A 26,300-nucleotide genomic window follows, 5' to 3' on the forward strand; every position below is an offset into this window, starting at 1 on the left:
CGTTATTTATGTATCATGAAGGAAAAGTATGGTCAAATTTAGTTCTAACTTACGTATAATTGTAAACACTGTAGTATAAAATTTAAGACACTGTGTGTCTTAAAATTGGTGATATATATATAATATTTGTAAGACAAATATTAGAATCGCAAGACAATGTTGAATAGGATAAAATACATTAAATGCATGTTTCTTCACCTTGAAAATCTGCTATTTTTTATAAAAGCGTCATTCTGTAATACAATCATCCTCATATTTATTAGAAATGACTGAAATAAATCCCAAGATCATAAGATTCTTAACTTATCAATGTTGTAAATAAAATTACAGTCCGACTGTAACATTTTGAGCCTTTGGAAACAATTTCACACTTCAGGATTTAACCAGATTGGGAAAGCTTGGCTATAATTACTAAAAGTAGCTAATGTGTGGGCTGTGGTTGTTAATTTCATCATCAAGCATATATCTATAAGGATACTGCACTCACCAAGAAGATGAAATAGAGTATTATCAGTCATCAATAAGGGATAAATTATTAATATTGCTAGCTTGTAACTGTATGGTGGCAACCATACAGAATGCATGCATGATTTAATTTCATTTTTTCTCAGGGAACAAATTATTTCCTATTCTATTTTCTTTCATTGAAGAGAAAATATTTCCTATGAATAGTAGAAAGAAATAAGTAAAACCTTGTAAGTTCTACCTAACTCACTCTTAGAGTTATAAACTAATGTCTTAAGTCATAGAAGCTGGCATTTTTTCTTTTTTAAGATTAATTTATTCACTTTACATCTTGATAGTGCCCCCTCCCTCATCTCCTTCTTGCCCCCCCCAATTCCTGTTCGCTAGTCCTCAGAAAGGGGGAGCCCTCCTCCCTTATCAACTGATCCTAGACTATGAAGTCAAAGAAGGCACTTCTTCAACTCATATCACAGTACCTTCTATTTGAAGTAGATGATGATTAAACTGGACCAACAACTAATCACATGTAGAGGGTAAGAGATTGTGGAAACCCCCAGGACTAAACAGACATTTGTGCCACGCGTCTCCCTTCTCTTGACAAACTTCAGAATTCCTTAATGATAGAACTCCTTCAGGGTCTATGGATGGAAAATATATCTCAAAATAATAAAGGTGAGATATAACAAAGCAATCCAGTGTCTTGTTAAATGGAGAAAAACCTCACATTTATGGTAAGATGAAAAACAAGACAAGGATGTTTACTCTCCCATATCCTGTTCTATCCAGCACTTGCAGACTTATGTAGAGAAGTGAGACAAGTGAAGGAGAGAAAGTGGATACAGATAGAACAGGACAAAGGCAAAATATTCTTATTTGAAGATTATATAATTCTATACCAAAAAAAAAAAATCCTGAAGATTTCATCAGAAAATGCCTGCAGCTACTAAACATAATCAGCAAAGTAGTAGAATACAACAGCAACACACAGGTATCAGAAGTTTGAAATATACAAATGTCAGACACATAGAGAAAGAAATTAGAGAAACAATGCTATTCACAATAGCATATATATATCCTGGAGTAAATCTAATAACGGAAGTGAAAGACTTGTACAATATAATTTTGAGACATTTAATAAAGAAACAGAAGAAAATACCAGAGGATGGAAAGACTTCTCAAGCTTGTGATTTAGTATTATAAAAATTGAAGTGCTATCAGAAGCAATCTACAGATTGAGCACACTCACCGTCATGTGGAAACACAAACAACAGAGGATATCCAAAATGATCTTGAACAACCAAAAGAAACAGAAAGAGAGTCAACTGCTGGGGATAATCAACACCTGTGATTTCAAGTTCAACCATAGTGCTACAATACCACAGCAAAAAGAACAGCATAGAACTGAAGTGCTAGCATCAGAACAGATACATTGCTCAATAGGGCAGCATCCGTACATAAATCTTCAATAAATGGTGCTGGTCAGACTGGATAGCCACATGTAGAGGAACAATATTAGGTCCTCATCGTTCACAGTGCTCTTGACCCAACCCCTAATGAGTCAAGGACCTCAGCATGAGACCCGTTACCCAGACATTACTCTCTGTCAGGGGAGAAAGTAGGGAGTACATTTCATTCTGTTTGGAGAAAGTCCAAGCTCCCTGTGGCATTTTGAGATATCAGCTTCATCCCCAGATCAGGATAGCCAGCACTGTGTGCTCATTTATTTATTTTGAAGTAAGCATGATGCTTCATGAAAGGTAGTTAATTTATCTCAAAAATAAAATTTATGGTGCTTTCACCGAGACAAATTATACTTTAGTCTCAAGCACCAGTGCTTGTCTACGTATAATTTTTGTAATGCAAAATCCATAAAATGATCATGGCAAAGGATCCAAATTTTATCAAATTAATAAATTTTTCTTCTTTACCTGTACCATGTTTAAACAAAATTGCCATTCTCCTCCTGTCAATGAGTGTCAGTAGAAAGAAAAGTGACAGTGAAGTTGGTGATGCTGCTTCCTTTTGTTTAGGGCCTTTACCTACCATTGCTTTCCATCACCAATAAATTGTTAACTGTGTTGACTTTGCATAGATCTCTTGAGTGGGTGCTAATTGGCCTGCTAAAAGGCCCTTTTGGAAGGCCAGAGTTCTGTTGATTGTCTTTGAGAAATACTGCCATAAACACCAAATTATTGATGATCTATGAGAAGGCTTTGTGTGTGTGTGTGTGTGTGTGTGTGTGTGTGTGTGCACGCGCGCATGCACACATGCATGTGCATGCGCTTTGTGCCTGTATGCATGTGTATATGAGTGTGCATGTGACTTTTGAAGGATTTTACACTGTGGAAGATTGAAAAGGTGATCTGGTATGGGACGATGCTAACCACCATGAGTTCCAGCTCTACAATGTCCCCACCCTCTCGGAACTCCACTGTTAAGACTCAATATGATAGTTTGGTATTTGGACAGTGCAATAATAAAAAAAAAAGATTATTCTTTGATTGGGTTGGAATTCCAGTGGAGAGCCAGAGACCTCTCCTTAGGTAATCTTGAAGCAAAAGCCCTAGATGTAAAATGAAGTTTAGTGTTGCTCTTTTTCCTCATACACTTGTATAATAGTCACTAAAAATAACCACACCATTGATACACAATATTGTTGCCTTTAAATTGCCTCCACCAGAGAAACTAGCTCATTATTTTCCAATTTATCTTGAGGCAAATTCTTAGGACAAGAGCAGAAGGAAACTAAATTCTTGGCCAAAATGTCATATCAAGGTTTTATATCTTATTTATGGGTTATAAAGGACAAATCAAAACAGCAAACATGGACAGTAGAATCCGGTTCCATATATAAACTCTTAAGGATTTGGAAATTAATTTTCCAAAATCAAGTGATCTGCTCTGATATATTCTCAAGAGGAGTCAGAATCACATGTGGAAGAGAATAATCTAGAATGTAAGAGAAACCAAGTCATCTTTCCCATTGTCTCACTGAGGAGGAGGGTCCTCATCAGTGCTGTGGTTCTTACCAAGATGAGAGAAAAATCTGGCTGGGACTTTGTTCACTGCAGCAATCCTTTCCCTGTCTCAGAAGATCTGGGTATTTCTATGTGTTTGCTTGAGCCATCTTCTATTTCCTCCTTCCTGCCTAGTACTAACACTTTGTCTAGAACCTTTCCAGAAGTTTGGAGGTTTAAGCAGGTTAAGCCCTAAAGATCAGTGTACCTGTGTAGTACTCCAAAACATGGTGTATTCAAATGGTTTAAGATGATAACTACTAAAAGTAGTAACTACCCAGAGGGGAGAACTGAAATGCCAGTTCTATGGCTGCCATGACTGATGGACACTGAACCCAGAGACGTGGGTGGTTTTGCCAAGCTCTGTCTAGTTCAGAAGTGTCTTCAATGGCAGGATGAGCAGGACGGGTGATCTCTGGGGTGGGTGAATCATCACCATGAGAGTAAGGAAATTCTGATTTTAAATGTGACCGGCACATGATGTCACTAAAGTAGTCATTGGTGGGTAGAGTGGGTAGAGGGAACTGACGATCTGTGAGACCTTCCAAAGAAGAGAATGTTCCAGACATAGAAATACCCAGGTGATGAAGGTCTAATGTGGAAAACATGCCTGGCACATTTGAGAAATAGCCAACTTTATATTCTATAGCTGGAGTTAAAAAAATGAATCATCCCATGACACTTCAGGTTTATGTCTCATCTTTTGGCAACATTGATAAGTAAGTGGCTTTAGCTGCCCTTACCACAAAAATCCTCTAACTGTCCTGGGTAATACTTCTATCTCTTCCATGTAGCACATTTTACTACCTGTGTATATGACACCATATCCTGTTGCGAGCTTCAAGCAGCTCTTTTTAATTCTCTCCATGTTCCTGAAAACTCACTGTTGTCTTGTCAGTTTCCATCACCGTGAGAATTAGATGTGACCTCATCTTCTAGTGCTTGTAGTGCTGGGTGGTATCATCCGGGCATCGAAGGGGTAGATCGCTGTTTCAGTCTTCCTTCTCTGGCTTTGTTTGTCTACGTCCTTCTCGAAATTCTAATTAGACGCTTCTTTTTTCCCTGAGGATCCGAACATTTGCAGCATTTAAACACCGGCTAGTGCCGGCCTGCCAGGACTCACTGTAAGCACTACAAGGCAACCCAAGCCCAACTCTGTCTCAGATACACTGTTATGTTCAGCAATGGCAGCAGAATGGTCTGTCTTCATAAGCCTCAGACAGGCCAGGGCTGGATGATCACAGCTTCGTGGCCTAACACAGTTCCAGCCCCTTGTAGCCAGGTGCGGGCTTTCATTTCCAACATAAAGCCTTGATTTTCTCTCCATCTGTGAAGTGGGAAGTGTCTGCTTCTGGCCCCTTTGGAACTGAAAGAGGAATAATATAGGCAGCCTTCTGGGGGTGTCTTTTGATTTTGTTATCCTTGAAAACTGGAGCTATGCCCTCACCTGCGATTTCCTTAGCTTTGGGGAAAGTAGGTCAGCGCATGATTGGCTGTTAAGTGTGGTGTGTTCATAGAGAAATGACCACCAGAGGCTGTTGCCTGGCCACTCCTTTATGTGCCTCTTGCACTTACACAATTGCATAACTACCTTTCACCCATATGGATGGTCTCTATTCTTCTATTTCTTCCGGCTCATGTGCAGGTTGCCTGCATTTTTATGTTTGTATTTAAAGTGTTGTTCTTCAATATGATAGGCAGATTTGGGCCCAGGGGTCCTGCTCAAACTAAGGCACCAGCCAAGGACAATACAGGAGGTAAACTTTAAACCCCTTCCCAGATCTAGCCAATGGTTAGAAATTCTCCACAGTTGAGTGGAGAGTGTGATATGACTTTCTCATGTACTCTGGTGCCTCACATTTGACCATGTCCTCTGGAGAGGGAGACCTGGTGGCACTCAGAGGAAGAACAGCAGGTTACCAAGAAGAGACTTGATACCCTATGAGAATATATAGGCGGAGGTGATCCCCCTCAGGAACAGTCATAGGGGAGGGGAATAATGGGAAAATGGGGGGAGGGAGGAATGGGAGGATACAAGGGATGGGATAAACATTGAGATGTAACAAGAATAAATAAATTAAAAAAAAAAACATTTTGCCAAAAAAAAAAAAAAAAAAAAAACAAACAAAAACAACAACAAAAAAATAAAGTGCTGTTCTTTTATGCAGGATACACGTTTTAAAAATCAGTCTAGTCCTGGTTTTCTATAGTTGTCTATGTCTATTGCATAAGAGAAGTTTCCTTGACAAGGGAGACGTCTACACTAATCTTTGTTCAAGGACAAATGTCTAGATTTTTGTTAGGAATTATAGTGGTTAATTAGTAAAATGGGATTCTAGGTTTTCTTCCAAGATCCTAACTTCACTGGTACTTAGTAGCTGGCTAGCTTTCCAGTTCTAGGCATGGTTTTCCTCTTGTTGAGTGGGTCTTAAGTTGTACCAAAATAGGACAAAAATGCAGCATCATGGAGCCCAGCCTCAATGGATACATCTCCAAAACACTCCTCCACCTAGGGCTCAGATAGCATTGTGGATGAGCGGACAGAACTGTAGGGGCCACATGATCAGGGCATTTTCTGTGAGTGTTTCCGAGTAATGTCCATTGTTACACCTGTGACTTCTCACCAACTGACTGCCAGAACCTGAGCTGAACAAGGATGACCCCAATAGGCACGCCAAAATGGATGGGGGGAAAGCCCAGGGGCCCTCGGCCTCACACAGGATACCATAGGCAAATAAGGAATTTGAAAAAGGGAAGAAAAAGTCTTTTCCAGGGAAGAGCACACCAATAGATTATTCAATACCCCCAGTGGTCAGCCCTGAAAACATACATACAAATATCCCTATACAGATCAACCAGGTTATATTTAGGAATTTGTAGACATATACATATATGCATGTAACAATAACTAGCATGGCTTTGAAAGAGAGAGCAAGGATATATGGGAGGGATTAGATGGAGGACATGGAAGATACAATTGTAATATGAAAAATAAAAAATCGTCTAGTCTCACAATTTTAGTTTCAGCTCAGAATAGCCTTTGCTTTTATAATAAATACTTAGTGGAGATATTATCTTATTTTATTTACTGTTGCCTTCTCTTCCTTACCGTTTTATTATTTAAAGCAAATCCAATATATTTATGCCATTTTCCTGTAGGCTTGTTATATATTGCTTTGACATCCTGTGGCTGTTTACCGTTATGTTTGCTGTTTTTGTTTGTCTCTCAATATTATTGCTGGATCTTTTGAATAGCTGTATGCCATGCATCTCCTCATAACATGGAGTCACATTTATTTTTAGTTCTCTGTATTTTAAATGTTAAAAGTCTTTAGCATTAATGTCTTCATCCCTTGTCTTATGTACTGTGTCTTTGTCTGTTTTCTGAAACTATAACATAAAGGAGAGAGCCCGGAAAGTGTTTCTGGGGACCGAAAGCTCTGACATCTGATAGAGGGCAAGTGAGCATGTAGGACAACCAGGAAAACCCAGCCAAAGCCATGCTTTCCTCAGGACTCAGTCACACAGTAACCACGTCACTGCCACACTAACATTGGCAACCATTCAGGAACAGTGAGCCCAGAGACATAACACCCTTTTGTAGTAGGTCTTACTCATCATTATCACGAGGCCAGCCATAGTCTCAACTCCTGGAGTACCATAGGACTCTTAGAAGGGCTCCTGTTCTCAGTGCCACACAGAGATGCCTGTTTCCTCCTGCGTTTTCCTGTCTCATTCTGAGGTAATTTAAAGTGCTACTTATAACCTTTGGTGTTATCCTTACCTAATTTTATGTACTATATAACATGTATTATGCTAGCATATTATAGCTGCCTATAATAAACATTTGTGTACGTACTTGAACAGATTTTATCATAGATCAGTACAAGCTCTTATTCTTAAAAACAATTTATTGTACTAGTATTTTCACATGGATTATCATAAGGAAGTCATCTGTATATAGAATATGCCCAAAATATGTATTTTAAAATTGATGGCCCTCTGAAGATTGGTCTTGTGTTTTTTATCATCCTATGCAAATATTTTTTCATCATCTTTTCGTTCTGAGTTTTATGTCCAGTGGTCCAATGGACTATTTCTTTGGCTTTTATTTTATTTTGAGGCTGTATTTGATGGATTTATTTTCTTTCTTCATGCTTGCTGAGATGATTAAGTCAGGTTTCCAGGATCCATTTTTCCGTTATATTCACAGCTTCGCACCTACATTCACAGTAGTCTGGAATCTGAGCTCTCTAACCAGAGTCTTTTCTAGCATTCTTGGGTTTGTGGTTGTTGACTCTAAACTGACTTGCTCATTTTCAATGATGGCGAAGTTTTCAAGCTATTTTCTTTCTTTTTTTTTTTATTAATTAAACATTTTTACATATACATTTATATGATTACATGTATATATCAACCTATTTTCATAGATGTTTTAAAAAATAACAGCAACTCTAATTTTTCTCACTTCTTCCTGGATCTCAGTTCTTATTCCATAGAATCTATACCCCAACCATTTTGAAGCTAAGCCTGATAACAATCCCACCACTTGTTAAATGGGTTGTGAAAACATCTGGCACCTCAAAATTTGAAATTTTTAAGAACTTTTCTAGGACTGGAAAATTCCCTTTTCCTCAAGCTTTGCTAAACATTTTTTTTTTCATAAAAGGAGTTTCAGACAAAGACCATGTCAAAATACAAACAACACTTTAACATCTACCTAGTATTCCACATCTTTTTTTTTTTTTTTTTTAATCATGGGAGGCACTATATCTTTTTATTTTCTTCTTTTTTATGCTGGAAGTAATTTTCCTTAGTATTTATAGAACCTGCTCTGTCAGTAATATTGTAAATTAATTTACTATTTAAGAGAATATGAAAGCGTATTGTAAATTTGACATTTGTGATGACATTGAAATCACATTCATAGCTTATATGATTGTACTTTTATATTCCTAGATGGCCTTCTTGTTTTTGTAATAAATAACCTAGCAATAAGCCAATTAGTTCGGATTACTACTTTTATAATATGTTAAAGTTTGAGGTAATCGGTCGTGCACATGGATTTTCGATTTCCAGGCACTATATACTCTCTCAGGCTTTTCTATGGAGTATATGAAAATATATTTTCATTCTTCAAAGGTATGCTTCTATTTGATACCTGGAGCAAACCAGGTATCTTTGCTCCAGGAAGTTCTACTTCTCCAGCTTTTTTTTTTTTTTTTTTTTTTAAACACAGTTCACATTCAGAACATTCTAATTCAGTTGTGATGTAGAGATAGGCTACCAGCATGCACATTTACAGATCCTACATCATCTAGGCTCATAAGCATCTCTTTGCTCTTCCCATGCTCCATTGTTTGCCAAGTGATACCCACTCTTCCCTGTAGTTTTCTAATTTTTTCCCACTTGATGATGACAGCATTGGGTTCCTGTCTCATAAAGCCTGCCAATTGTCCCACTTTAACATTAAAAAAGTCCTATTACAATTTCCATCATACGTGTACATGTCTTAGTGTCCACATTTTAAAATGGGTGTTTGTATGGCTCACACTTGGAAAACTATGATCAACATATTTGTGCTCTCATGCTCTTTATATATAATTTTACTGCATATATTATATACTTGATGGGTAAATAATGTATAGGACACAGCTGTGGGAGTAAATAACTTATCTAAATCCCTGCCGAACCTCATGCCGAGAAAGTCAGAACTCTGAATTCAGGTGGTCCAGCTGGACATAAAAGCAACAGTCTGGAGGAAGAGCATTTAGTTCTGTTTGCATTTATCTCTCCGGTCAGATATGAGTTCTGCTTTCATCCAGTCTGTTTTGTGAATGCGTTCTGCAACATTTCAGGAGTCTCCCATGGTCTTCATTGGGTATATCTTGTCTAAGCACAGTTTGTTTTCAGAGGAAAGATTCTTCTGGATCCTGGTTCATAACTTGCTTCATTTATATGGGAAACTAGAAGACTGTTTTTGTTTGCTTTACATTTCCAGAATTCTTTACATTAACAGCGCTTTGAAATGGGCCTGTATTACATCTATCGTTAATAACAGCTGGGTTAAATCCCTTCCCCTCCCAACCCCTAGACCTCATTATAATAAGAAACATATGGGCTCTTGAAAAGAACAGAAAAGCTTGGCCTTTGAAATGAAATAACACAATTCGTTTAAGTGGTAACATGCATTCTCTGCAACGTTCAAGGCAAAGGCATCTCCTTGACCTGCCAATTAAGTGCAATGAGTTTCAGATTTACAAGGTACTAGCTGAAGTTTCTGACTCCACATCAGTAGAATAGGAGCAGAAGATCATTTTCAGCTGTTAAACCACGACCTGGCCTATGAGAAGTTGCAATTACCAGTCAGATTTATAAAGATGATTGCTGTGTTTACAGGTTTTACATTTCTTACTATAAGCCATTATGATCACGTGAATTTGGAAAAAAATGAGAAACAGGGAGGAAATTCACCCATCATCTTAGCACACTGACCAGTTGTTATCAGTGAATTACCACATGTTTAGTCATTTTCTTTTTCCTGAATATGTGATAGTATGGTTTTATAAAATAACTGTAACCATTCCTCTGTGGAAATACATAATCATCACCTCAGTATTCCATTATTTCATATGCATTTATTCTTTACAGTGTACATGTCTTCAGAGTACATAAGATAATATTAATCAGCATATTTTTCATAACCACACCAGTCAGTGAGTTCCTATAATCTTGTGATTGTAGACTTCTATACTCCAGGTTTCTCAAAGAAATCACTTTCCGCTCTCCTGTGGTACATGCCAGTGCAGACAGTGCTATGTTTGCCTTGTTTCTTGATTCTAAACCAGGGTTTCCCCCACTGTGTTTATCAACTCTTCATTCATAGATGAAGTACATGTGCTTTGTTTCTCTCAGCACTGTCTTTTTAATCCTGGTTCTCCTCTCATTTTTTTATGAGTATCAGCAGTCTTTGCTGCTTTCCTAAGTTCATTCGCACATCAGATTTCTTATTTATCCAACACTCCTGAATTATCTGACTTAAAATATCAGAAACATTTCATTTTCTGGTAACAGACACCAACTTTTTTGTTGTTATTGTGATTTTGTAATTGCTGCTGTTGTTTTTTAAATAAAATACAGCCCCCCCCCCACCTCCCACCCTTCCCACTCACCTCAAATACAGGATTTCAATATGTATCCTTCCTGGTCTGGAACTGGCTATGTAAATCAGGCTGCCCTGGAATTAGAGACCCACCTGCCTCTTCTTCGGAAGTGCTGAGATTACTGGCCCTCTGTTTTTAAAGATCTACTGTTTAGTTTTGCTTATGTGGGTGTGGGGTCTGGAGGGGGCGGGGCGATATTGCGTATGTGTGCAAGTGCCTGTAGAGTCCAGGAAAGGAACTCATCTCCTGGAGCAGAAGTTACTGCTCCCATCTCAGGTCCTCTGCAAGAGCAGCAAACAGTGTTCACTACTGACCTATCTCCACAGCCTCTCCTTTCTTTGTTGATGAATCCATTTTTCCAATACTTTACCCTGTTCTTTGCACTTTCAGGCTCCTCTGCCTTACTTCTTTGCTCACCCAGAGAGTCTTACACATCTATTTTGTTGTTGTTGTTGTTGTTTTGTTTTTTACATTTAATTTACAGGAAGCACATCATCAGAACATCAGCGTAAATGAATCCATGCACTACTCTGTGCGTTTCAGCCACTAGGATGTCTGTGCCTCACCTGGACTTACTAGTGCTGCTCCCCCAACATGCTCCCCAACATCAATTGAGCTGCTTTTTTCTTTTACGCATTTATATTAGGTAGCCCCCCTTCACTGCTTAACTAACTCACTTGCATATTCACTTAGTGACTTTTTTCAGCCTTATGTTCTCTTTCCAAGACACTGTCCACCTCTCATTCATCCAGGACAGCTACATCAGACAGTAGTGCATCCTTACCCTTCGCTATGCAAGAATTTCAGAGAGCAGTGGCTGTAAGTCAGTAAGTTGCATCTATATAAAACAAATATGACAGCAGTTACGGTCTAACTGGGAACTCAGAGCTGTTTTTATTAAAGTTAGGAGGGAAAATAAGAAGCTCACTGTGAACACAAATCTCGGTACGGTATCTGGAGTCTTGGGTACTTCGTTAAGGTAAGCAACAAACAAATAATAAAGGATGGCCATAGGGGTAAAGGCCCCATTAAGTGCCTTCTGTGCATGCATGAGGACCTGTTTTCAGATGCTTATGGGCAAAGCTAGAGGAGGCAGTGAGCAGCTCTAAAGGCCTTTGTAGGGAGATGGAAACAGGGAGATTCCTGTAGCTCACTAGCCCTACAGCCTAGGGAACCAATGAACCCCTGGTTTGATGAGAGATCTACGTCATAATTTAAGGTGGAAAGCAATTGATAAAGACGTCTGACATCATTCTCTGGCCCTCATACTCAGGTGTATATGCCCACGCATGCACACATACATACCACCCATACACAGAAAACGGAAGAGTATAGATAAATACTCCTGTTTTACGTGAAGAAAATATGCTTATCTTAGACTACAGGATACAAAATATAGAAGGGATTAAAGTGGCTAGATTTTCAATGTTCTGGCCCATGTGAAGTGTTGATAGTTTCCATCAGCAGTTGCTGAGTGAATATGCAAGTGAGTTAGGGTGGTCAGGTGACTTTATTTAAAGTGAAATGTGATACAATGAAGGAACAATGAATAACACTATGCTAACTAAAGTGACCTTAATTTAACACTTTGGGAAGACATTAGTTAAAGATTAGTATTTTCTTTTCAAATGTTAAAGAAAAAAATTTTTTGAGACAAGGCTTTTCTGTGTGGCTCTGGTGTGCTGGCACCAGCTCTGTAGACCAGACTGATCAACTCAAAGTCATCTGCCTCTGTCTTCTGAATGCTGGGATTAAAGGCATGAACCACCACTCTCAGGCAGAAAAATTTAGTGCCCCATTAAGACAGTATGTATAAATTTCCTTTATGATTCTAAACTGAAAAAACAAAATACTGAGGGCTTGTTCAGATATTTATCATAAAGAATATCTCTCAGCCATGTGCACTATCCACCGACTATCATACTAACCAAAATATTTCAAGGGAAATATTTTAGTTATTCAAATATCATAGTGCTTACATTGCTTAAAATATTATTTCATTGAGTGCATTTCAAGGTTGTATTAACTCAAAAATAAGTTCAAGACTTTTATAAGTAGTTTGTTTTTGATATTTCTGAGTTATAAATAATTGAAAAATATGTAACATTGTGTTCTATTTTTATTTTATATAGTGCAATTATTTGTTTATCTCATAGGAATAAGAAATGTGATGTATGCCTCATTGTACAGTATGTATTTTGAGAATTATTAAATTATAAGATAATTTTGTCCAAGATACGAGATTTGTAAATATATTAATGGATTTGTGCAGATGTGTCGCCACCTTAAATTATATTCATAAAGACTTGGTTTTCCAGTTTACTGTTGTCCTTAAGTGGGAAAAACTCACTGTCATTCCTACATTATTTTAGGGTAGATTCTTCTCGGGTTAAATTTGATATGTGATTAATAATGTTGATGTCCTCTAGGTGTAGCGTACTTGAATGGCATGTGTAGTGAGAAGAGGAAGTGTATCATTGCTGAAGATAATGGCCTGAACCTTGCATTTACAATTGCTCACGAAATGGGTCACAAGTAAGTAAAAGTCATCCCCGTGCTGTACATTTACCACGCACATTATAGACTAATAATGTGAGTTATTGGGATCCATGTATGCCTTTTACTGTCTTTGGAATCTAAGTCCTTGAAATCACAGAGGAACATGGAGTAAGAAGCAGAGGGAAGTAATGCAAAACACACTTTGTAGCCTGTAAGTATTCCTGACGCTTTGACTAAAACCCCATTACACAGTTGCAGTCCTCTTCCAGACAGGGAGGGCATCAAGAAGGTGTGTGACGGATTTCACTATTCATTCCCATGTAAGGTATCACAGTAGGTGTGAGACTACAAAACCACGTGTGCTTTCAACAAGCACACCAGGCAAGTGAAAATATTTCAGAACAATGCTGTCTCTGTTGCTATCAGCACAGACAGAATGAACTAATCTGCACAGGTTAAGTGACGTACCTAAACAATTAAGTGAGACATCTCAGTAACATGAGGTTAGTCCTGACTTGATCCTAGGTACTGTGTGCCACGTCTAAGCACCGTCCACAGACTGGTTCATTGACGACATTACACAGAGGATGCATTCAGCCATCATTCTGATGTTTTCTGTTTTATTAAAAATAGACTTTTTTTTCCATACAATATACTTCAGGTTATGGTTTCCCCTTCCCCTAACTGCCATCAGGTCCTCCCCATCTTCCCTCCAATCCAAATCTGTATCTTTTCTTCTTCTCTTGTTAAAGAGCACATGGGTATCTAAACAATAATAAGATAAAATGAAAACAAACACAATGGAATGTGACAAAACAGAAGATAGGGAACTAAAGAAAAAGTATAAGAATCACATACAGACTCAGGGAGATACTAGAAACCATAACATATACACAAAAGACCTATAAAGGAAGGGGACAAAAGCCCCGACAAAGCATCATGTGACAAGAACCCCTAAAATGCCTTTGGGTTAATTTTGTACTAGCCATCTACTGCTAGACATGGGGCCATAGGTCTAATTCTACCTATGTTGTTAATTACATTGATAATCTGTGATGGTGGCATATAAAAGCATTTAGGTAGTTTTTTCCCAGTACTTGGAGGAGTAATCTTGTGACTGAATGCTGTTAGCACTCCCATATTATAGCAAAAATAGTCAGAAATAAAAAGATTTTATTTTCCTCTCAAAGTTATAAAAATGGCATTTATTGGAGTAGGGATCTGATCATAGGCCACCGAATGCAAGTCTGGCTCTTCTGGGTTTCTGCATTAGGTTAGCTGCTATCCTAGGACCTAAGGTTTCATGCAGTAAATTGGACACAGACCTTTTGTGATCGGCTCACTTTAAGATTAAAATTACATAAAAACTCCTCACGCATTGTCAGGAGGTTTATTGTAGTAGATAGGGTATAGATTGGGAACAGACTTAATTTGGAATATAAGCATTACAGTTTGCTGGCCACTTTAGCAATAGAAATGTCAGACTTAGTCATCTTACAAAGAAAGACAATCTTTATGGAAACCTCATTGATCAAGATTTATCTTCATTTTAGTGTCCCATGGTTAATATTATTATTTATTAATCCATCAATAAGTTAGTAAGTTTTAAAATATGGTATAAGCCCTAGAAGGACCCAGCGGGTCCTAGAAACCTACAAGAAGAGCATCATGACGGGTGGATCTGGACCCAGGGGAGTATGCTCTAACTACTGCACCAACCAAGGACAATACATGCAGTAAGCATTGAACCCCTATCCAGATTTAGCCAATGGATAGGACATTCTCCACTGTTGTGAGGAAAGTGAGGACTGACTCTAACATGAACTCTGGTCCCCTATATTTGACCACTTCCCCTTGGTGGGGAGGCCTGGTGGCACTCAGAGAAAGGATAAGCAGGCTACGAGGATGAGACTTGATAGCCATATGGTGGGGGAGGAGGACCTCTCCTGTCACAGACCTAGGGGAGGGGAGTAGGGTGAAAGAGGGAGGGAGGGAGGAATGGGAGGATACAAGTGAGGGGACAACAATTGAGATATAATCTGAGTAAATCAATTAAATAAGGAAAATATGGTATAGGCAGACAGCAGAGCTCTACCAGCCATAGAGCATAATGACAGTGAGCTGATGGATGGCGCAACTGGAGATTGTTTAGGTGAAGTGAAAAGAAGCCCACTCAGAAAAGACGAACATCACATTTTCTCTCACTTGTAATCCAAAATCGTGTGTGTGTGTGTGTGTGTGTGTATATATGTATATATTCATATTTTATAACATGAAACTGCTATTTTAATGCATGGAATCATAAGAGACACTGGGGGAGGAGATGGGCTGGGAGGATAAAGTAGAAGGTAAGCGGCAGTTGGGGATGAATATGATCAAATCACGTGATATACTGGAAGCCAGCTTCTTCACGAAACCAATTATGCACAATGAACACAGGTCAAAGTCTTTAAATAAAGAGAGAAATTGAGAATTAGGAAACCACGACCTCTTAAGATTTGCATAGCAAGGCCTTTCCTTGTGATAGTGACTAAAGGTAGTAACAGATAAAGTTTTTAACTTCTGGAAATCTATTGATCCTGAAAATATTCAATTTTTTTTATAATTAGTATTCCTTATTCCACTGAAATTAGGGATGAGTGAAGGAAAATTTACTGATAATGTGTTGTACTGCCTAGAATTCTCTACAACAGATGTGTCATATCTTCCTCTACCACTCATACTTTGGCCAATTTCATACACTTCTTAACTGAGTGAGTGAAAAGGACAGCGTTTTAGAGACATGGAATTCTTTGCTTACAGTTTATTAGTTAGAAGACACCATTATAATTTTAATTTTCTTCTCACTGTAGAATAGGTACTCCTATAATTCTGTATCTGCTGCTAATGCAGTAGATATTCACTCGGTAAGAAATTCAATATTTAAAAAAACTGTTAAATGACAATATTTTACATGACAGTTTAAAACACATTCTAGGCAGCAACACTATACATACTCATTAATAGTCACTAAACATAGAAGTTATTTCTAATTATGTCTAATATACTGTATGTTTTAACGATACAGATGTTAATGATCACTAGAAACATGGACCTAGAGATCCTGTATTTATTGAACAGTCTTTTGTGGATAATGAAAGGTTAAAATTCAAGATGAAACAGAAATGGAGATTTGCATAGGGAAGCATTTTACCAGAGAGTAATGACACATGTTAGGCCAGAATTAACTGTTCCAGGCAAAATTAAATTGAAGTCAGTTGACAGATGGTTTGAATAATGCTATAAAGCATAGGTTTTAGCTAGTGTATCATTAGTTCTCAGAACTTTAAATGAATAAGAATCATCCAAAAAATGTGCTAAAGTGAGGTTTCTTAACCCCTACCGATCAGTGCTCTCCTTCAGTTGATGGTAGTAAGGCCAGGGAATATGCAGTCTAACAAACATCATCTCAGTCTATCTGCGTTGTCATTTTATGGCTAGGCATCCATTCATTACGTGTTCAGGGTCTCTTCTTGTGGAGAGAAATGAAAGAATTTTACATTGGAGGCCAGAGACTTGATGGTCTACAGGTGGGTAGGATTAGCACATGTCATCATTGAAGGCTGGAGAGGCAGTTAAGGGAGACAGGAAAAAGTTTAAGACAACATTCTCAGGAACTGCGCTAAGTAAACAAGAATGTGCTAACACCTGTAGATAGTAAACTGACAGTAGAATTTGGTCTTAATCATATTTTTGATGCCATATCCTACAATCCAGTGCATTGTTTGAGCTTACCAAGTGTGTGCCACACTGGTAGGCAGGCTCATGACAGTGTGGGGAAGAGTTAAAGGAAACATCTCGCGCCTTCACATTTCTTTCTTTTTTAAAACATCTGGTTTATTTTTGTGTTTGTTTTTTGTGTTTTTACTTTTAAAATGGAGGTGCCTTCATATGTCCCAGGAGAGCATTTTCGTGCACATCTAATTTGTTGCCTTGTCTACACAGATTTTAGAAATGCTAATAGAAATACTTGTTTCATGTGTATTTTTCCAAATTAAAATGAGTTAAGTGATTAAAAACATAAAAATAAAAGATTTAAAATTATCTTGTAATTCCTAATATCTACTTTACATGAGGACACAACAGTACAATTACATTAAATTAGATATATTTCTACATCGTATGGAATCAAATGACATTTTTATGGACACCAATCTACTTTCAGTTAAACATGGTCATCACTTCTTTCCTCTTCTTTTTAAATTAATTAATTAATTAATTCACTTTACATCCCTATTACTACCCCTTCCTTCCTCTCCTCCCAGTCCCACCATCCCTTCCTATTCCCCAGTCCTCCTCCTTTATTCCTCAGAAAAGGGGAGCCCTCACCAACTCCTCACCCCAGCATATCAAGTCACATCAGGACTGAGCATGTCCTTACTCCTGTGGCCTGACCAGGCAGTCATGACAGTGAGAAGTGATCAAAAAGCAGGCAAGAGAGTCCATGTCAGAGACAGCCCTCATTTTTCTTGCTAGGGGACCCACATGCAGCCTGAGCTGCCCATCAGTTACATCTGTGTAGGCGACACAATTTTTGACAAAGGAGCCAAAACCATACATTGGAGAAAAGAAATCATCTTCAACAAATGGTACAAGTCTAACTGGACATCTACATAAAGAAAAATGCAAATAGGTCCATATTTATCACCTTGCACAAAACTCAAGTCCAAGTGGATGAAAGAACTCAGCATAAAGCCAGATACACTAAATACATTAGAAGAAAAATTGGGGAAGAGCCATTGACTCATTGGCACAGGAGATAACTTCTTAAACAGAACACCAACAAATCAGGCTCTAAGATCAACAATAAATAAGACCTCTTGAAACTTAAAGCCTTCTGAAAGGCAAAGGACACTGTTAACAGAACAAAAAAAAAGCAGCCTACAGATTGGGAAAACATCTTCACCAACCCTACATCCAACAGAGGGCTAATATCCAAAATATATAAAGAACTCAAGAAAATTAAAGACCAACAAACAAAATAACCCAATTGTTTCTTCTTTTATTAAGTTTTACATGTAATATAAAGCTTCTAGAGAAAAATATATGTCATGAAATATGTTAATACTCATTAGGAGATCCCCTTTTAAATTTAATATTTGAGAATTTCATACAGGAAAATTACATTTGCATTATATCACACCTCCCCCCTCCAATCCTTTCCATGGCCCCTTCTCACAGTCTTGACCTATTCTTCTTTAATTATTGTTATGCTGAGTACATATAGTTTTATACATATATGTTGTTAAGCTGACTACTTGGAGTTGGATGATCTGGGGGGTTCATCTTTGAAGGAAACTGAGTCTCTCTCTCTCTCTCTCTCTCTCTCTCTCTCTCTCTGTCTCTCTGTCTCTTTCTCTCTGTCTCTGTCTCCACCTCTCTGTCTCCTCTCTATTTCTGTCTGTCTCTGTCTCTGCTTTTCTGTAGCTCTTCATCTAAGGGTGGGACCTTGTGATATTTTTCCCATCCAAATTGCCACTTCAGCTGGTGCTGTTGTGAGAATCTTGTTTAGGCAACTGTATTGTTGAGGCTTCATGGGTACATCTTCCTTGTCAAGCTTAGAGGACACCATCGCACAGCAGGTCTCCTGGCCCTTGGCTCTTATCACCTTCCCACCTCTCTTTGATGCTCTCTCCTGAGCTGTATGTGGGGAGATTTCATTCTAGACACTCCAGTTGAGCCTAAACACCACCAACTCGTTTCTGTGTGTTCTGACATTGTATTTGTCTGTAGTAGCCTCAGCCCCTGCAAAAGAAGCTTTTATGACAGGGATGAGTGCTACATTTGTCTATGTATCTAGTTGTTGAGAATGCAGTTAGGAATTGTAGTGGTTTAGAAAAAAATGGTAGTAGCAGGCTCACCTCTAAGGTCTGTGACCTCTCCCACTGTGGGTAGTTGGATAGGTTTCTAGTACCAGGCATGAATTCTCTCCTATTTAGTGTTCCTTGTGTTTAACTACACAATTGTTTGTTACCCCTAAGACATAGGCACCACTATTGCACTCTTGGGGATGTCCTACCATGCTCATCATCATTATTTTCAGGCCTTACAGCTGAGTATGACTACTGGTTGCTTTTTTCTCTCGGTCACTTGCAATTAACACCCTCTGGTCCTGAAAGTTAGTCATTGTGGAGGAGTCTTCCAGGCCAGTGTCTGCTCTGTTCCTTCAAGTATATGGCGCCTTCTTAAAGGGTTTACCTTTAAAATCTGGGAGGCAACCAAGTATAACTGCAGAGCAGAAGCCTATATTAATTTGGAGTCTACAGAACTGCCCTGACCAACAACTAGAAGGAGGTTTGAATGCTTAGCAGTGGATATTCTGTTAATCTGTGGCTTTGTGGTGACACATAATTACACTATATGGCATAACTCCACTTAATATGTATTTTATATAACTATTATGTATAAAATATTATTTTAGGGGAGATTAAAAATAATGTATTTCTCTGTTGTTTTTTTAAAACATATTTATTGCTATTTATCACTCCTTTATCCCTACCTACCTCCTCAGTTGGAGAAAAACTCTTTCCATTAAAAATATTACTGTTTACAAATCAAATCCTTTCCAAATTACTCCCAAAATGGGAGTAAGTGAATGTGTTCTTCAGCTCTTCCAACATCAAAAAGGACCATCTTTAAGATCCAAACCAGTCTCCAGCTTTCTGCAGGATGTCACAAAAACTTCCTGGCAGAGACTTTTAAACAAGTTGAGAAGTTTTATAAGATAAAAATATTTTTTCAGTTGACTTGACAACCATGTACAATGTTAGCGGAGAGTTTATTTGCCCAAGGCTTTTTGTCAAAATGCACTTAGACGGAGATTATTAAAATGTAGTTCAGTTGCACAGCATGAGGAGAGGAGTTATTAATGTCCTGTTTGAAACAGTTTTCCATGCAATGTACATTATGCGATTACAGAGAAGTAGATAGAGAGATGTGTTTCTGCTAAAACAGTGGAGGCATTAAAAAAAAAAAAAAAAAAAACTGGGACACGATTTATCTGCTAAAATGGAGTTTGTCCCAGAAAGAGAAGCCTTAGAGTCGGGTACATTAGAGGCCTGTCTGCTTGAGAACTAGACTAAATGGACGTGCATCTATGTCACAGGTCCCTCCTTGACCCCAGAGCTTTCCTCATCTGTAAAATAGGAGCCACTCCAATGGGAACACTATGGAACCATTATGAGGGCTAAATGATATCATTGTAAATGACTAATGTGTTGACCGGCACAGATAAAATTCACAATTGTTTTATTTAAAAGACGTGGAATCAAGACTTAGCAATGTTTCCAGATGTGTTTCAAAATAGCCATATCCCAGTTTATTGATAACCTTTTCTGATGGGAGTCAAACATCTTTAGGGGATATTAATTATTAATGTGTGCAATAATTCCATCATCAGCTCTCTCCGTGGGCAAGCTAAGTTCTAACATGATAATTGGGTTCCCAGAAGGAAAGTGGTCATCAGAGTAAAAGGCTGCCCTGCTCCTCAACTGGAAAATCATATCACTTCTTTGGAAATGGACAAGCTGTTAAGTCTTGGACGTTAAATCTCCCAAATAGATACATCACTTAAGAAAGTTTTATCATTGCATTTATAAAATGCCAACATTTGTGCATGACTCTAAAGACCGCCCTACTCGGGTGGAAGAATTGATTATATTCCACATAGTCAGTCAGAGGCTGTTAAAAGAGGGGTGCCCAAGTGAAGCATGCTACAGCCAGCATCCAACAGGGACATAAAAAAGTGATCCTGACAGGGACTACACCAGAAGTGAGCAGTTGGCGATGCCGTAGGGCATCCTGACTATTCTGTGAGGTTGTGTCAAGCTTATAGGTGTTTGGGTTTTTAAAAATAATTTAGTTAATTTTATTTCATGTCCATTGATGTGAGGGTGACAGATCCCCTGAAACTGGAGTTGCAGACAGTTGTGGGCTGCCATGTGGGTGCTGGGGATTGAACCCGGATCCTCTGCTCTTAACCACAGAGCATCCTCCCCTTTTTGAACTTAATTTTTTTCATAAATATATTTTGATCATGTTTTTCCCTCCAACAACTCCTCTCAGATTCTCCCAACCTCCCTACACACTCAACTTGTTTAATTTCAATAACTAAGCAAAGTAGTTTTTGCTCTGATAATTTTCTTGATGAGCCTTTAGTCCACACTTACAACAAATGATTATCAAACTTCGAAAACATTTTCTCTTCCTACATTTTGTGCCAGACCTAGTTCCAAAACAGTCATGAAAAATTGAAATATTACTCACAAGTGAATGATTTCTGGTTATGAAAGGGAGCAGTTACATTTCATAGTGCATTATTTTAGTTTTATCTAATCAAAATTATCATAGCTAAAATTATTGTACCTAAAAATAGTGTATTTTGTATTATTGCAGATGGAACTTATTACTGCCATGTCAGCTCCATCTTTCAAAAACTATTGCCATAATACATTTTACTCAAATATTTAATTTGTATTTCAATATTTTATATTAATTTGAATTTTTTATTTTAGAACAAGTTTAATTGCGATCACCCAGAACAACTTTGATTAAAATTCTAACAGTATTTTAAACTACAATATAAATGCTCTTGTAAATTTTCATTAAAAATTATTTTTTTATCTAGAACAAAGCCAGATCAAATAGAATATTGACCTATCATGCCACTGTTGGAAAGTTTCCATGTATTAAACACGCATTTCTCTTTCTGCCTCTTCAATATCAGTCCTTACTCATTAGTAATTACATTGAAATCCTAAGCTTGAGAATTAATTAGACATTAAAAGAATTTTGTTTGTAAAGAGAAGAGATCCTGCTTCAGCTATGTAGAACGTGATTTCTAGGTGATGGGCACCTAGGGATCCTAAAGGGCCTTTGTGCTCAAGAATTTAAAAAAAAAATCCTACAACCAAAAATATACAACTTAGAAAAGACTGAATATTAGTCTTCACAAAGTCCTATTGTAAGATAAGGCCGTATACAACTCGACAAGGCAAAGGCTAGTATGCATCTTTAGAAATAATCTGCAGAAGCCTTGACTATTAAGTAGAATTTTGTTTGGAGGTGAAGGTAAGGGATGGAATGCCCTCTGCCTACTGTGTGATGGCTGATCGCAGCCTTATAGGCCACATGCCATCTCATTCTTTTCTTTCCAACTGTAGGCAAGTTTTCACCAGCTAAATGTGTAATTATTTCTAAAACATAGTTACTTAAAAATTCATAAAACCATTACATTCATTTCAACAAGGAATTTTATGTTCACAACTGTTTGCCTACACAACAATTTTTCAGTGTAGAAACTGCTTTTCCTTCTTGTACTCTTAGGAGTAAGACCTATGTGGGACATGATTATTATGGGCACTTCATGTCCCCATGCCCTTAGGGGTAAAGCCTATGGAGCACAAAGTTGCTGTGGACATTTCATGTGTACATATGATTAAGGGAGAGGCCTGAGCATCAGGAATTACTTTTGATGCTGACTGCCTGTCCCTAGGTTCTTAGAGGTAAGGCTTGTGGAGTATACGGTTACCATGGAAGGTCTCTATTCCCATGTCACAGGATAAGAACTATGAAAGAGATTCTTTGTCCTCATATTCTCAGGACGGAGTGCCTTGGGGCACATGGTTACTAAGGAAGCCCTTCAGTTCTGTGCTCCACTGAAGTCTTGAGAAGCACATTAGTTATTGATGCCACTGTTTTCTTTGCCCCCCCTTCTCTCCCTCCCGCTCTCTGTCCCTCCCTCCTCTGCCTCCTTCTTTTCTTCTTTTTCTTTTGTTGGTGTTCATTTGTTTTGGAGGTTTGTCTATTTTAGATCAGGTTCCCATAAAAAAGTGTTTACCATCTTGTTTACACTAAAACTACTATATAGCAAGGCAGAAAAGGTGAAAGTTCCTCATGTGGTGTGTGTGTGTAGAGCATAGGAAGTGCCAAGTAATAGTGGAATAGTGAAGTGCAAGAAATAAGGAGCATAGCAGAGAAATGTCAAGTTCTTTGTGATATGTTCAATGAAATGGCAAAAGATAAAGGGCCAGGGTCTCCATTGGGTCTTCTGGAAATTGCCATAACAGGAGATAAGAATAAGTCAACTTTTATTCCATGTCACAGGGCAGAGTAGAAGTAAATGAAGGGAGATTGTCAGTAAAATATACTGAACAAGACCCAGGAAGACTATCATCCTAATTGTCTTTATTGTCTGATAAGTGTGCTTTTTAATCTCCTTTAGGTGGTACTAGGAATGCAACGGTGATAACAGTGGAGAGAAATATTTAGGAACTACCCTGCTCAAAAGCTTTCCCCAAACACAGTGATCGTTTCGTAGTAGAAGGAACAAGTGTTTGTGTGATGATAGTTTGGAATACACTAGCTAGCTAAACCATAACATAGTGCCAGAGGAAAAGAGTACAAGTCTAAACAGAAGGTTTAAAGAAAAAAACTTTAGTTAGCTTCTATTGAAGATGGTTCTTAAGTATTTATTTAGAGAACAGCCATATTTTAAGGATAGGATCTCTACTGAAATCAACAGATTTATGATTCAGGAGAAAAGATAACGATGGCCAAGAAGCGTTCCAGGAGGGATATTTTTGTTATTTGGTGTGTGGGGAGAAGATAGAATGGTGAACCAGATGAAGAAAATGGTGCAAGAATTTGATAGTTTGTTTTGGCAAAGTCAAAATATCCAATGAGGCAGAATGAAAATTTGCTAGTTTTATTCATATAAATACAATGCAAAACTATGTTTTATAGATCAGTTTATTTTTCTGTTTTTCTTTTTAGTTTTTGAAACAGGGTTCCTCTGTGTAATCTTGCCTGTCCAGGACTCACTTGGTAAGCCTCGAACTCAGAGATCTGCCTGCCTCTGCCTTCCAAGTGCTGGGATTAAAGGCATGCGCCACCACCACCTGGCTCCGATCAGTTTCTTATACACACCTAAGCATGCATCTTGAAGATGTCTTTGGGAAAATGTTCTTACTAAAATTACATTTTTTATTTTAATGAAAACAATGATAATATTAGATGACAACATTTCAAAAACGTAACTTGGGATCTCGCATTATTTTTGAACTGACTTCTTCAAAACAAAAATGTCCCATTAGATGTTCTGACTGGAATAGACATGAAAGGTCTAAGAATACCATTTGTTTAATAGAATCTTTTCCTTTCGGTTGTATTCTATGGCAGCATGGGCATCAATCATGACAATGACCACCCATCATGTGCTGATGGTCTTCATATCATGTCTGGTGAATGGATCAAAGGACAAAACCTTGGGGACGTTTCCTGGTCCGGGTGCAGCAAAGAAGATTTGGAAAGATTCCTCAGGTACCAGGGTCATTAGTTACTTTTTATTGATGAATATTTACATGTTCCTTCCTGCTCATTCTGCTGAGCAGTCTGACAAAGCGGAAAGGCCACCCCAGCAGTAGCAGGACATTTGATTCTGGTCATGGCTCTTCTGTTGGCTCACAGTGTGAACTAGAACCCATGATTAACTCCTCTGTTTTTTAGTTCTCCTATTTCTCAGGTTAAAGGATGGGCAAGAAGATCTGAAAGGTAGACAATTGCTATAATCATGGAGATGTGTTGTCTAATGTAGTTGCCTCTTTAGGATTTCCTAGTATAAACAGCCCATTCTTAGTCTCATAACACGCCGCTTAGCACATGGAACGCCTTAAGCCAGCAGGTCTCAACGTTTCTAATGCTTCGATACCTTAATACAATTCCTCATGTTGTGGTGACCCCCCATCCATAAAATTATTGTGTCGCTACTTCATAGCTGTAATTTTGCTATTGTCACAGATTGTAATGGAACTATTTGATGTGCAAAATATCTGATATGTGACCCGCCCCACCTCAAAGGGTCATGACCCACAGGTTGAGAACCACTACCTTAAGTGACTGTCTGTTTTTCATTCTGGTACTTCTAGGCTGTAAGTGCTTTTTTACTCTGCGCACTTCTAGCCTCTGTAGCCCATAGGGTACCTTAAGTCTTCTTTTACACCTCTGTCAAGAGTAAGAGTTAGCTTCTATCTTGCCAGAAAGGGAAATGAAAAAAAAAATACTGCTATTGCTCTTGTCTTTGTCATAAAACACATATACTTTGTCTATGCTTTTGGTGAAGGATCAGGTAAAATATTATGTGGTGTGTGAAGTAGTAAGAGAGATGTTTAAGCTCTCTATACATCTGAAAAAGAAATCCATTAATACCTCACTGGTCAAATCACCTTAAAGATAAACTTCATTCATTTTCATATTCTTTATATAAGTGATCCTAGTTTATATATTAGATATTAAGGTACTGTAAAATATAATGTTTATTTGGGGGCTCCCATATGTGCATGGCTGTGTCATGAGCAACCTATGCCCCAAAAGGAGAATAACTCTCCCTCGCTCAGAAACCATCAGTTGTCAGTTGTCCTTTGATAGTGAGTCCCCTGGGATTCCTCCCTGCATCCATGCTGGAGTTATGCTTGCCTTGATCTTGTATGACTCTTACCTAAATAACCCCTGCAGGTGCAAGTTCTTAGCTCTCCACTCATTCCTTACTCTTACCATTTTTCTATGAATCTGCCCAAAGCTTAGATCCCGTGAGGTTGTTAAGTTGCTACAGACTCAATTACAGCTGAGCCTTCCGAATTTCTTAAATTTCCTATTTGGACTCTGCTTTAACTACTTGTCTAAGAGAATTAGGGACATTTGAAAAGAAGTAGTGGTGGATGGGTATGAACAAAATATATTGTATGAAGGCACAAAACTGTCACAGAATAAAAAGCTTTATTTATGATATATAATGCTTATTATATATTGTATGAAGGCACAAAACTGTCACAGAATAAAAGCTTTATTTATGATATATAATGCTTATTATGTAACTATTTTCCAACATTTGTCTGTACTTGATGTTTTTGTCATGACAGCTCAGGATGGCATTCAGAGCATTAATAACCTCAAAATTCTAGAAATTATGTCAGTGGTACCTCTTAGCTTGCTCTGGAAGAACGTGCAAGATTTGTGTGGCTGTCTTCACACATCAGAACTATGATCAAATTAAATATCATATCATACATGGAAGCTGTACCATAGCATCATATACATCCATTAATGTTCGTTAGGAAATGAT

At 38.0% G+C, this 26,300-nt stretch overlaps 1 protein-coding gene across 1 annotated transcript in view; it reads left to right on the forward strand.

Annotated features, from left to right (window-relative positions):
* Adamts19 (ADAM metallopeptidase with thrombospondin type 1 motif 19) overlaps positions 1–26,300 on the forward strand; it is a 203,366-nt gene that overhangs the window by 73,708 nt on the left and 103,358 nt on the right. The window contains exons 8-9 of the mRNA XM_051163590.1: positions 13,075–13,180; positions 24,362–24,502. Coding sequence (XP_051019547.1) covers positions 13,075–13,180; positions 24,362–24,502 — 247 coding nt within the window. The remainder of the gene's footprint in view (positions 1–13,074; positions 13,181–24,361; positions 24,503–26,300) is intronic.

This window comes from Acomys russatus, chromosome 20 (genome assembly GCF_903995435.1).
Source record: "Acomys russatus chromosome 20, mAcoRus1.1, whole genome shotgun sequence".
In the NCBI taxonomy this organism is placed as follows: Eukaryota; Metazoa; Chordata; class Mammalia; order Rodentia; family Muridae; genus Acomys; species Acomys russatus.